The 14,624-nt window shown below is 36.4% G+C and overlaps 1 protein-coding gene across 1 annotated transcript; it reads left to right on the forward strand.

Moving 5' to 3' along the window:
* The first annotated feature begins 9,075 nt into the window (after positions 1-9,075).
* On the forward strand, positions 9,076-14,212 carry MUC7 (mucin 7, secreted). Its single transcript, XM_064584009.1, has 2 exons — positions 9,076-9,129; positions 13,442-14,212. Exons 1-2 carry the CDS (start codon positions 9,076-9,078, stop codon positions 14,210-14,212), a joined length of 825 nt encoding a protein of 274 aa, XP_064440079.1.
* Positions 14,213-14,624: the final 412 nt, after the last annotated feature.

A 14,624-nucleotide genomic window follows, 5' to 3' on the forward strand; every position in this document is an offset into this window, starting at 1 on the left:
ATACACAAAAATAAATTCAAAATAGATGAAAGACCTAAATGTGAGACCTGAAAACATGAAAATCCTTGAAGAGAACACAGGCAGTAACTTCTCTGACATAGGCCACAGCAACTTCTTCCTAGATACATCTCCTGAGGCAAGGGAAACAAAAGCAGAAATAAACTACGGGGACTTCATCAAAATAACATGCTTCTGCACAGCAAAGGAAACAACAACACTAAAAGGCAACCTTCAGAAAGGGACAAGATATTTGCAAATGACATTATGTGATAAAGGGTTAGCATCCAAAAATATATAAAGAACTTATACAACTGAACACCCAAAAAACAAATAACCCAGTTAAAAAATGGGCAGAAGATATGAATAGACATTTTTACAAAGAAGACATACAGATGGCTAACAAACACATAAAAAGATGCTCAACATCACTCATAATCAGGGAAATGTGAATCAAAACTACAGTGAAATATCGCCTCATACCTGTCAGAATGGCTAAAATCAACAACACATGAAACAACAGGTGTTAGTAAGGATGTAGAGAAAGGGAAACCCTCTTGCACTGTTGGTGGGAACACAAAATGGTGCAGCCACTGTGGAAAAACTACTAATTCAAAGGCTACGTATACCCTGATATTTATAGAAGCATTATCTACAATAGTCAATTATGGAAACAGCTCAAGTGTCCATCAACTGATGAATGGATAAAGAAGTGGTTTGTGTACACACACACACAGATACACACAAAATAGAATATTACTCAGGTCATATATAAAAAAGAATGAAATCTTGCCATCTGCAACAACGTGGATGGAACTAGAGCTTATTATGCTAAGTGAAATAAGTCAGTCAGAGAAAGACAAATACCATATGATTTAACTCGTGTGGAATTTAAGAAAACAAATGAGTAAAGGGAAAATAAGAAAGAGAGGGGCAAACCAAGAAACAGACTTAACTATGGAGAACAAACTGATGATTACCAGAATGGAAGTGGTTGGGGGGATGGGTGAAACAGGTAATGGAAATTAAAGAGTACACTTGTTATGATGAGCACTGGGTGTTATGTGGAAGTGTTGAATCACTGTTTTGTATACTCAAAACTAATACTGTATGTTCACTAGCTGAAATTTAAATAAAACTTAAACAAACAATAAATAAATAAATAAGATCCAAGTGGGCACAGATACTATGCTTAGGAATTGTAAGACTTAGTAGTTAAGATTCAATTCTCTCCAAACTAGTCTACACATCAAATGCAATCCCAATCAAAATCTCAATATATTTTTTTTGTAGAAATTGACAAGCTGATTCTAAAGTGTATGTGGAAAGTCAAGGAATTAGAATAGTCAAAACAAATTTGTAAAGGAAGAAAAAGTTGGAGTTCTTACACTTCCTAATGTAAGATAATATAAACCTAAAGTAATCAACATGATGTGGTATTGCTGTCAAGTTAGACATAAAGTTCAATGGACTAGAAGAGGCAATCCATCAAGAATCCACACATACACAGTCAATTCATCTTCTGTAAAGGTACTTGCCCTTGAAACTCCTGACTCCCAAATCTAGCCCTTTAGGCTGGATACCAGTTAAGATTTAGTGCTCTGCTGATGCCTTCCTGTTGGCTTCCATTTCCAAATATTACCTATTCCCTTCTAGATTTTGTATTGCTGTCCCTCAATTGTCTGTCAGGAAATTCCCCCCTGGACTGTAACCCTTGGTGCCGAGTGCTTACCTATTTTACATTTATTGTCTGTTGACTTTTCTACCTGCTACACTGAGTTACTTCCAAGAAACTGCAGCTGGCTCCATCCCCAGAAAGCCCATCTCAGTGAATGTATTAGATCCAAATTCCTGCTCCTCATGATCACCACCCCATCAAGCCATCTTAGTGAACCATGCCTAGACACGCCCAAAGATACATGGACATATGTAATCTCCCAATCATGTTCTCTGAAACTGGGTTCACTATACTGGTAAAGTCCATGAAAGATATTTAAGTTGCTATCATTTAGAAAGTTCTGCCTTTAAAACACTAGGCTAGTTATATTCTCCAATGACACAAGCCCTTATATATAATTCTCTTATCCTAACACCCCTGATATTATTTAGGCTGTCATGTTTTGCATCTAACAAGCACAAAGAGGAGTTTCTTTTTGTAACCTCATTATTCTTGTCTCAAGGCAATCCAGGGTGAGATGTGGCTTTTCTTCAGTTTCTACTTGTACAGTGGTTCAAAGTTCACTTTATCAGGCATAAATGAAACGGGTTAGTCTCTTGGCAAGCTCTGTAAAATATCTGTAATTTTGTTTTATTCAACCTGAAAACAGCTTTTGTTTGTTTTGTAGGGCTTTTTGGTACTGTGGTTCTGCATATGTATCTCTACTGTGAGCTTTGTGCCAAGGTCTCTAGCCAGCTGCAAGTATTTTTTCCTACCTATGACAATGTTCTGAGTTTTAATTTCACAAGTTTAAGTGGGAAGAGAACTTCTTGAATGGGCTCCAAACTGAGCATAAATTTCCTCATTGGGCAGAAACTAGGATGTCATGAAAACTCTACCTGTATAACACTGTCAGTCTGTTTCCTTGTAATAATTCTGGAATTCGGGTGCCTGGGTGGCTCAGTTGGTTAAGCGGCTGCCTTGGACTCAGGTCATGATCTCAGGGTCCTGGGATCCAGTCCCACATCAGGTTCCCTGCTCAACGGGGAGCCTGCTTCTCCCTTTTCCTCTGCCACTCCCCCTGCTTGTGGTGTCTCTCTCTCTCTGTCAAATAAGTAATTGCATTAACTTAAAAAAATAATTCTGGAATGCTTGCATCTAACAGTTTCACAGTAAATAACAGCTAACTTTTATTGGGCATTTCTTTTGAGTCAAATACTGCTAAGCATGTAATATGCACTATCCCACTTAATATTCACAAAAACCCCAGAGGTAAATCCCATAATCACATACATATATTACTAATGAAGAAACTAAATCTCAGAAGAGTTGAATAACTTACATAAAGTCACGCAGCTAGTAAATCAGATAGCAGAGCCCATACAATTGAATATACAGCCCAATAGTACATGGCTCTGCAGAAATACACCAACTTTTCCAGAAAATATTCATGGTTTTTTTTTCTTCAAAGGACTTTTAAAACTAGGCAAACACAAACATTACATGGTTTAAAGTTCCTCTATAAGCAGATATAAGCAAACTTTTTCTGTAAAGAGCCAGATAGTAAATGTTTTAGGTTTTGTAGGTATTTTCTGCTGTTTGTTTTTAGAATCCTTTAAAAATGCAAAAACCTGTCTTCATTTGCTGGTACAAAACCAAGCCACAGGCCAAATAAGGCTTTAATGCTATGGTTTACTAAACCCTGCTCTAGTAGCAAACTGGTTACCATTTTCACTAAACCTAAATTGTAATACACATTTCATTCTATAATTTTTTCATAGACTCATTTAGACCTTTGCTTATTATTTGTTCTCTTTACTTAGAGCACAATTCCTTCCTGGGACATCTTAGGATCCATCTTATTATGACTGCAGGAAAACCTTCAAAATCACTGCAAATTTGCCTTTGCAATATCTTTCCTTTTCCTTTTTGATTGTGCTCAGCTAATCAGAAAAAAGATTCCTGCACATTTAAAGTTCTTCTTTTTTCTTTCTTATTATTAGCAAAAAATAAAAGAAAAATTATGGATTTCCAGTATTTCTATGCAACTTGCCCAGTGACTATCACTTTAATTAGATGTCTCCATTTTGCTTTGTTTTCACTGGAAAGCAGTTTGGAGAGTCTCTCCTTCATAATGTTTACCTAATCTGTCTTTTTGATCAGGTAGAATTTAAACACAATCTTTTTCTCAGCAGTTGCTTAAACAAAGGATGATTCAAGAATATATCAGAGGGGCGCCTGGGTGGCTCGGTTGGTTAAGCAACTGCCTTCGGCTCGGGTCATGATCTCAGGGTCCTGGGATCGAGCCCCGCATCGGGCTCCCTGCTTGGCGGGAAGCCTGCTTCTCCCTCTCCCACTCCCCCTGCTTGTGTTCCCTCTCTCGCTGTCTCTCTCTCTGTCAAATAAATAAATAAAATCTTTAAAAAAAAAAAAGAATATATCAGAAAAGTCTTTCCTCCTCAACTACTGTTTTATTACGTATCTGCATTAAAATGATATGGTAATGAATACAAATGCTGTTAATCCACTTCACAATTCAATCTGAGAAATTATTTTATGGGAAGGCCTAATCATGGACAGATGCCAAGAATCACCTTCTCCATTTTTGCTGTAAAATTACTGTCCACTGACCTGCTCTCCACTACAGAATGACATGTTTCCTTTCCTGCCCTTTAAGTCCAAAACCTTCTTATCCTGTGTCTCTGTCTCCTTTCCAATACAAAATGCCATCTTTAAAGCAGACTTAAAACCTCAGAAGCAGGCACAGCAATTACAAAAATAATGGTAATTTCTCTCAATGAGGAAGAGTCTTAGTGGAATGATTTAGCTTAGATGTTGCTGAATCCAAACAAGAAAGAAAGAATCAAAATGAAATCTTGAAATCAATAAAGTATTGCAAAAATACCTCCAGGGTTAGTTTTAGAAAATGAATCCAGAAGTACATAGCTGATACAAAAGGTATAGCCATGACAAAGAAAGACTGACAAGCTAACTTCAGTGGGAGAAATGGAAAATACCAAATGAGGTATTAACTGGAAAGTACAAACTATTTATCTAACCTTCCCATGACAGACATAGAGAAAGCAGTATTAAGAAGATTTCAATGTCACCATTATCCATTGTTGGTCCACTGGCTTTGTTACATTAAGTAAAATGGGTGCCCCACAAATTTCCAGAATACTATGCTTCTAATAATTCCAATAACTGTTCTAGAACATTGATAGTTATGAAGTATGTGGAATTACTTTGAAAAGAAAAAGGACACATTTAAGATATTAGGATTGATAATATAGATAAAACAGATCATAGTAAGAAATCAAAAACTAAAGAAGATGCAAATAATGCTTTCTTTTTTTCTTGCATGTACAGATAGATAGATTATAGAGTTCTGCCAAGACTAGACCAAGCTGAGACACTACTCCCTACCACTTTTCCAGGCCAATCTTCCACAGTATTATTAATAAATTCACTTGCTTTTTATTTCAGATTATTTCTATAAACCTGCAAGTAGATTCTATAGTCTCTTCCATCCTGCAAAGACTTCCTCAAAACTCTAAAAGGAAGTCAACTCTCAACTTTAGTAAAAACAGAAGATACATTTCAAACTACAAAAACAAATCCCAAGATAACATTGATACAATAAAAACTGTCTTAATCCACTGATAGAAATAACTGATGTTCTCCATATTCTAATTATGTCTATCAAATATTAGAAAGCATAAAAGAATCTGAAAAATCCATGGGGTTGGTGTCAGTGTAGAAAGAAGGTTGGTAAAAGCCTTCTACTATGAATTCTACTTTAATGGACTTTTCTATTAACTAACATCTGATCCTGATTGAATCAGGTGAGAATCTTTTTTTTTTCCCAACTATGAAACATTTTAGTGTAGAGGTGAGAGTGTAGTGAGGAGCAGAAAATCAGCTACAGTTTTGTACTCCAGAAGAGCAGAACTCAGTGGCCAGTATGCTGTGAGTTATCAGTTGTACCCCATGTCACAACACTCAGTGCTAATTTAAAATATGTCATAATGCTGATTTATAGTCAAGATGTTGGTAATTTCCATATATTATTTCCAAGAATTGTATCACTGACATGTATAATTGCTATGGTATGATTATGAGTTCCTAAAATGCCAAGTGGATCCCATACTGCGAGAACATTCAAAGAATAAATGATACTCATTATTTATTAAAAAATAAAAGCTAAACAGCACTGGATTCTTACGCTTTTCCAATATTTAAAGAAAACTAAATCTTCAGGTGTGGATCAAGACTGGAAATAAACATTTCTGGAAATCCTATAAATTTTTCAGGTCATTACAAATCATCAATTAAGTAAGAACTTAAGGTTGTTTCAGAATTGTTCTAATGAAGCCAGAGATTCAGAAAAACCTGTTTCATATCAATAAAAATTCTATTCCACAGTCAATTTTGACTGCAACAAGCACACTGTAAATACATATCACTGGTTACTAGCAAAAAGGGGAAAAGAAATTGATATTATAATCTATATCCACTAACTGAATGCCATGTCAAAAACTACTACTTCCCTCTGATGGCAATTCAACGGCTGAAGGCTTAAAATTTTAAAGCACCACGTGAGACACTTTAAATTATCTAATGTTTTTCTCATAGCAATTTTATAAGATAGATGCCATTCCTATTTTGTAGATAGGAAAATGAGGTTTAGAGAAATTAGATAACTTGCCAAATACTATATTTTTATTAAGTGGAGAAGCAAGGAATCAAACCCAATTTACTTCTGAACCTGCCCTTACCCTGGGATCAGATGTGAAAAAGAGCAAACTGACTAGCTAGAAGTGCAATCACAGCTTTAAAATTGTATTCCAGTTTGATGATCTTATACAGTAAAAGTATCTAATTCTGAAATCTATAAAAACGGTTTCTAAACTTCTTTCTAAAATTAAGTACTTATAAGAGCTGGTCTAATCATTCAAGAGATCATATCATGGGAGAAAAGAGAGGAGAATGTTTTAGAATAAAGGAAACTAGAGATAAAACAAGTAAATGTAATGCATGTTCTTTATCTGAGTCCTGGTTAGAACAAAACAAATAAAAATTCTTTTGGCAAAATTCAGGAAATTCGCATATGGCCTGAGTTTTATGTTATGTGTGAATCACCAATGTTGTTAGATGTTACAGTTGTTGTGTTATAAGACAAAGGTTTTTTTGAAGTTAACTATTTAAAGAAATATTATTATGAAATATTTAGAGATTTGCTCTCATGATTTCTGTAATTTACCTGAAAATATTACAGCAAATCAATCAATTAAGTATCTATAGCAAAAGGTTAAAGACAGAAATCTAGGGAACAAGTGTATGGTTGTGCATTTTACCACTGTCCTCACTTTCCTGTATATTTGAAGTTTTCTCAAAATAAAAAGTCAAAATTTCAAAAACTGCTCACATGAAAGAAGTCAGTGTTTATCTTTCAGCTCTGAAACAATTGTTCTTTACCAGTATTTAGCATCATGTTATTTTTTTTAATCCTCTGACCTTAGCTGAATCATACTTCTTGACAGAGGAAAAATGGTGCTCCATCACATGAAACTGTCAGAGGGCAATCACTCTGCTTACTTTGAGAAGCCAACAGGAAAGTGTGGAAGATCTGTTCCTACTTGGAAGACCTGGGCCATGGTTGTCCAAGTCTTCTTAAGTGTCATCATTCACTATTATACTTCTCATCAATCAAGTAAATTATTAACTGAGAAGCTCTTATTGTTACCATATTGATCAGGAAGAAACTGATGCACAAAGGACTGCTGTCAACCCCGGCAAATTACAACTATCCTCTCTTTGTCTTTGAAATCAAATTCTTTGACAGAAGTGACCTTATCCTGAATCCAATAAATTTCCTATTTCCAAAAAACTCTACTGAAGCGCTATAAAACCTGAAAATTCTCCTGTGCTTTCTCCTCCTTTGCTTCCAGTTACCATCCTAAAAGGATCAGCTGAAAGCCATCAATTGGATCGAACATCCTAAGAAGAAAGAATCACACCAGGCCAGGTATATGAATATTTTAGATATATTGGGGACTAATATATCTAATGTTAACTAAGCAGCTTTCAAGTTATATACGTATATTGAGTAATAATAGCAGTAGTTGTTATAATAGTTATTCTCCTCTCTTCTTGAGAACTGCTACACTATGTGATAACAGACTCAACTCATATGTTATTAGAAGAAAATATAATCAGTGGAGAATATTTTTTAATCTTGAGAAGAAACTCTGACAGGATATTAGGAATCTGATAATATAATAATAATAATTCCTTTCTCCAATTGGGCCAGATGGTTTTCTTCTTGGTATACTCGTACTATAATAATTACCACCACTAAGCCTTTATCATGGACCAGACATTGTGCCCAGTACAATCTGTAATATATATCATTCCAGTCAATCTTCAGTGCAACCTTAAAATGCAGGTTTGCAATTCACTCAAAGTCACACAGTACGTGGCAAAGCAGTGATTTAAACCAAGTATGACTGACTCTAACACCAGTGTGATAAACGGCAGGGCTCTATTGTGAGATGTATCTGATCTGACAGCACACCACATTGATGTGTACACATGAATTTACTTGCCCTAACAGCACTTGTTCTACATAATGATTTTACCTTTGTTTTCTGAAATCAAGCTGATATGTACATATTGTATACATGATCAAAATAAGAAAAATAGAAGGCCATGTCCTTTCCTTACTCTCCCCTCCTACAACCTAAAACCAAAGTACAATTATTTTTGGAACTATTTTTTTAATTGATTAAATCTGCACTCTACTGACTACGATGACATAAAAATGAATAAAACATAACTCCATCCTTTAGGGATTTAGAAAAAGGCCATCAGGTAGCAAAATCTTCAGTAGAAAGAAGTTTGGGAAAGAGTCCATTTGATATGGTTCTTAGTCCTAAGTAACAGCCTTATAACACAGAAACAAGGAACACTTTCCTTGCTTAAAAGAACATCATTGAACATTTACTGCTCATTAAATATCAGATAATTTGTATCATGGTTCATCAAACAGGGAAGTTTCTAGGATAAGAATAGAAATAAAAAGGAAACTATTTCCTTCTCTTATTAAACTTCCTAAGATCCTGCCCTTCCTAGGCAAACTGTAGTATCAGTGGAAAATGCCCATCCTACAAACTAGTTATAACAATAATAATTCTTGACTCTCCTCCATTGCTTTATCTCTTAAAGAATGTGTTTTAGTTGAAGTAATTTTGCCTCACCACTATGGAATGAAAATATATAAACAATTGTCAGAAACCACTGCTGTCTTTTAAATTGTACTAACAAAACTAAGTCATTTGTCAAAACACATCCCATCTCTCACAATATCGTAACTAATAGTGAGCAACTTTTCTGCTTTTCCCAAGAATTAGCAGAAAAAGATGAAGACTCTGACACTGCTGGCGTGCGTCTGTGCACTGAGTGCTTGCTTCTCAGTAAGTATCCACCCAAATAACTGTTATTCTTATATATCAATAACATTTAGCGTATATACCTAATTGAGACTTGAAAAGTACACGCAATTCCTATTTCCAAGAAGCTTAACATCTTTTGTTTTCTGTGAAACATAAAAAAAACAGCTAATTAGGGGCGCCTGGGTGGCTCAGTTGGTTGAGCGACTGCCTTCGGCTCAGGTCATGATCCTGGAGTCCCTGGATCGAGTCCCGCATCGGGCTCCCTGCTCGGCAGGGAGTCTGCTTCTCCCTCTGACCCTCCCCCCTCTCATGTGCTCTCTCTCATTCTCTCTCAAATAAATAAATAAAATCTTTAAAAAAAAAAAAAACAGCTAATTAAAGCACTAGGAAATGATTCATTTCATTCATTTTAATCAATATTTCCACATCACTAACTTTATCATAGGTGTGATGAAATAAGATGGAGATGCAGAACAAATGGATCATATAGGGCCTCATTGGTTTAGAACACGGATTCCATTTTCAGTATACTGGGAAGCCTCAGGATGACTAGTGTGTCCACAGGGGAAGGACCTGACTTTGGGTCCTGGGGAAAAAACAGATTTCAGGGGACAAAAGCTAAGGTAGACAAAACAGGCAAGAAGCTAAGGCAGTGGTCCAGATAAAAGATGATGGTATCTTGCACTAAATGTCAGCAATTAAAACAAAATATGAGGGTGGATTAAGATATAGTTTGGTGATTAAGTCTGCCATAACTTATGCTGCTTAGGTGTGTAGTGAAAGAAAGAGATGAACAGAAGGGTTTTAGACATGTTAAATTTGAAAGGCTATTAGACTTCTATAAGGAGATGTCAAGAGGCAATTGGATATACACTGTCTGGAGTTCAAAAAGAAGTTTAAGAGCGAAGTTTATGTTTTAAAGGTATTTGAAGCCATGGGACCTTATAAGATTACCTAGAGAAAACATGTAGGTGGTTTGGATATGGATAGGGAAAATGAAGGAAGCACAAAAGGGGACAGGAAAGTACAGTTTCCGAAACCAAGAGATTACAAAATGGGCCCAACCTTTAAAAGATATTATTTAGGGGGGTGCCTGGGTGGCTCAGTCGTTAAGCATCTCCCTTCAGCTCAGGTCATGATCCCAGGGTCCTTGGATCGAGCCCCACATCGGGCTCCCTGCTCGGCGGAGAGCTTGCTTCTCCCTCTCCCACTCCCCCTGCTTGTGTTCCCTCTCTCACTGTGACCCTCTGTCAAATAAATAAAATCTTTAAAAAAAAAAAAAAGATATTTAGGGTCTGGGACACCTGGGTGGCTCAGTTGATTAAGCATCTGCCTTCAGTTCAGGTCATGATCGCTGGGATTGTGCCCTGCACGGAGCTTCCTACTCAGCAGGGGAGTTTGCTTCTCTCCTTCTGCCCCTCTCCCTCATCAAAAATAGAAGGACATGGCCTTCTATTTTTCTTATAAAGCACATTTCCTAAAATTTACTGAATCTCTTTGGGATTCAGTTTCTTCATCTGTATAATGAGAATAATAATAGAACTCACCTTCCGGTGTTGCTAAGGAATTAAGAAAACTTGTGTTTGTAAACCACTTAAAATAAGGCCTGACACAAAGTAAGTGCACAAAAAGTAAAAGGACTTTTTTACAAAGATAATGACAGATGTGAACAGGCAAATGAGGATATATTAAATATGCTCTTCCTGGCTTTATATTTATCATGAGCACTTCCATCCTTCAATCTAAGCATTTTCAACCCGTCCCCCTCTCAAACTTCCCTAATCCCAATTCTAATCAAAAAGTCCTGTCAGAGCCATCCATAACTGCCAATCTTAATGATAATTAGTCAATATATTTTAAGTAAACTAGTCAAACCGCTCATTTGATACATGTTCTATGCTAAGCTAACAAAGTTAATAAAACATTATATATTTTTTGGTCATCTAAATTAAAATAACTGAAACTTTTTCACATAATAAACACTTATAAATGTTAAGATTCTATTTGATGAGAAATATAGCTTTTTTATTATCAATTCTATGCATTTGTTCATTCAGTAAATATCTAAGGGGTGCCTATTATGAGCCAGGCATAGTTCTAGGTATTGGGCATACAGAGATTAACAAGACAAAATCCCCGCCCTCATGAATTTAATCATCTGATTAAGGGAATGAACAGTATTAAGTATTTCAAAGTATAGAAGTCATAGAACTAGACTTTGGATCTGCAATTTAATTTAATTTGAATCACTTCATAAATGAGTACACTGAGATCCAGTGAAATTAAGTGATTTGCCCAAAGTCACTCGGTATTAATGGCAGATGCAGGACAGACCCAAACCTCTCCTGATGGTCTGATGCAGTCTGTTTCAAACATCCTCCTCTAAGATACGGGAGTTCTTCACACCATCCTCAAACACCACAAGAAAAAGCAGAGACTGAACTGGTGGAATTCAAGGCCCCCAATCCTGCTTCAATCAAAGCAACTTTCTAATTATCTGGATCACATACTGAATCTTGAGGAAAAGTCTGCTTGAAAAATATGACCTGTTTATTTTATATTAGAAAAATATTACCCTATAAGAACATCTCCTGAGACGTTCCATGAGCATCCTGGATTCAGAGTTGCAGACTCTGGAATTCTATGCCCATTTATAAGAGAGCTATGCAAAAATACCAGTTATGTGGATCACAAGCCAGTATTTTCATTTATGAACATTCTAAGTTATGAACTAAAATGTCCTGGACAATTTAATTTTTTTAAACAACTCATGCTTTCCAAAGTTATTTTTAAGGTTGTATATATTAGTCTCTGAGGAAGTTATCTTAGCTGAACAACTCTGCTGGTCTCTCAAAAGTTGTCACCTTTGCCCATGCCAAGCTTTATAGTGTGAGACTGGAATGATTTATCTATTGGGTGGTCTCAAAAGGGTTTATGTGTAAATTATCAGGAGGTAAAAAGTAACCTATCCTTGCTTGGAATTCTGGCATGTGCCCCCTTATCCTTATGTTAATATTTCTTTTCTCTAATTTAAATTAATATAACTGATAATTTAAAATTTTAGTATGAGATGAAATGCAGAAAAAAAAAGGATATAGACAAATTGCAGTATGTTTAGAGAGAAGTTACTGAAACAGTGATAGTACTCTAACTCACATAATGTCAGGAACTAAGAATGTTAACCTTGAAGAATATAAGACCCAGACGACATGGTAAAATATTTTCAAATTTTGAAGGTCTCCAGGATCTTCTATGTGCTGCCAAGTGCAAAATTAGGACCAAGAATGAATACCTGAAAAAAACAAATTTCTGTTCTGTTAAGAATAGAAACCTCCCCCCAAAAAAATCCATTTAGTATCAAGAACTCTCTACCAGGCAACCTGGTGAGACATGGTAGAGAATTCCCGATAGAAAAAGTTGTCAAGCATAGGCTGGAAAGCCATTCAGGTGTACTGGAAAAAAAGATCAAGTATTGGTTGTGGAATTGGACTAAATCAGTATTCTTTTCAGATGTGAACATCTTTGAGAAATCATGAAAGCTATAGGTTCTCTGCAGACAAAACGCATAAACATGCAAAATTTTCCTACAGTATCATAGGATTCATTGACCCTTGAGTTTCTGTAATTATAATTTACAATTAAAGGTAATGGCCAGGGCGCCTGGCTGGCTCAGTCTATAGAGCTTGTGACTCTTGAACTTGAGATCGTGAGTTCGAGCCCCACGTATGGTGTGAAACCTACTTTAAATAAATAAATTAAATATTAATGGCTAAAGTTCTTTTTCCAATTTAAAAAAGCTAAAAACTAAGTTTTCTTCAATGTGGAGGATCTAAAAGGTGAAGTGGGGTATTTGTTAAGTTGATTGTTTGGGATTTTGTTGTTTTGTTTTTTGATGGTGGCAGATGTGAAAGGTGTGATTCAGAAAAGACTCCTTGATCTCAGTTGAATGTCTTTAACGGAAGTTTCATGAACAGAGCACAGCAAACAGGGTGGCCTTTTGCTCGGTCCTCAGGCAGTAACCTAATCATTTTCTACCAGAGGAAGAAGAGAGGAACTATAAGCACAAAGGGCAGATCAAGCTAATCCTCCAAGCTTGAACCCATAGGAATATATCCATTGTAGCTAGCTCAGAAATAAATGCTTGACAAAATAAACTCTCTAATAGCAAGTTGTTCTTGAGATTTGGTGAAATTAGAATACTCACTCAACCCACTGCAATCTGGTTCCCATTCCCAAAACTCCATAAATACTGCCCATCCAACGTTCAGCAATAATCCCCTAGTTGGTAAATCAATGGATGTTTTCAGGTCTTGCATTTTCTTTCTTTCCACAGCTCAGTGAGGGTCGAAAAAAGCCATGGAAAACACAGCACAAAAAGAATTATGTCCAACAACATATATTAGACCACCGATCACCACTGCATCGAAAATTTCAATATAACTGGAATATGTTACTTCAAAGGCATTTAATTTTTGGTCCATACAAATACCCAAAGCCTTCACATCCAATCAAGAGAAAGCCAAAGCCAAAACATCGCCAGCCACCTAGGTGTCCAGCTAAAAATAACACCGTGGTTAATAACACCACCTCAGGGGCTACCACTCAAATCCCATCTTTGAGTCCCACATCTACTTCCAACAAAATTACTGAATCTCCAGGTGTGACTTCTCTTATTCAGAATGCTACCACCATATATGTAAAAGAAAATAACACAGGCTCTCCTGCAGTTACCCCATCACCTCAACCTTCCCCAGCTTTGCCAGACACCACAGCTGCCCCACCGACATCTTCTCCACCTCTGCCAGAGCCTACAGCTGCCCTATCTACATCTTCCCTAACTACACCAGCACCACAACCTTCCCCAGTTCCACTGAATAACACAGCTGCCCCAAATACTACACCTAATCCTTCCCCAACCACTCCTGCACCTGAAACTTCCCAAACTACAACTGCACCCACAACGCAAACTACCACTCCAGTCACTACTCAAAATACTACTGTTGAACAAAAAACCTCACCTTCCAGCCAAAATGCAAATTCTAAATTCTGGCAATATATTAATAATATAATAAAGTACATTTCTGGTCGTACACCAAAGAAATAGTACATCATACATCATGAAGTGTTCTGTTGTCAGATATGATTTATGAGTGCAGAACTACCACCTTTACTTTTACCACCAATCTCAAAGTGAAATTATCATATTCCTCAAATTTAAAGCACTATCACTAATCTTTGAATCCATTTACCTCACATGACTTATTAACATGAAAAACCACCTCTATCCCACAAAACAGGTGCATAACCATAATTTAAGATCACTTTGTGGAATCTCCACTTTGTGGAGATAGCCTGCTGGGGCGGCGGCAGGGAGACATTAGCTAACCAGAGAAAATTATATGGATCAGGAGCCCTCTACTTTTCCCTAAATGTCAGAAACCATAAGGTCACTACTCTGTACCCCCAACCAAGAACCCACCTGAACTGTCTAATCCCACAAATAAAAAGGTTTAGTT

The sequence above is a fragment of the Mirounga angustirostris genome, unplaced genomic scaffold, assembly GCF_029215605.1.
Source record: "Mirounga angustirostris isolate CCGP_5_RB_7025 unplaced genomic scaffold, mMirAng1.0.hap1 SCAF_2, whole genome shotgun sequence".
NCBI classification, from domain to species: Eukaryota; Metazoa; Chordata; class Mammalia; order Carnivora; family Phocidae; genus Mirounga; species Mirounga angustirostris.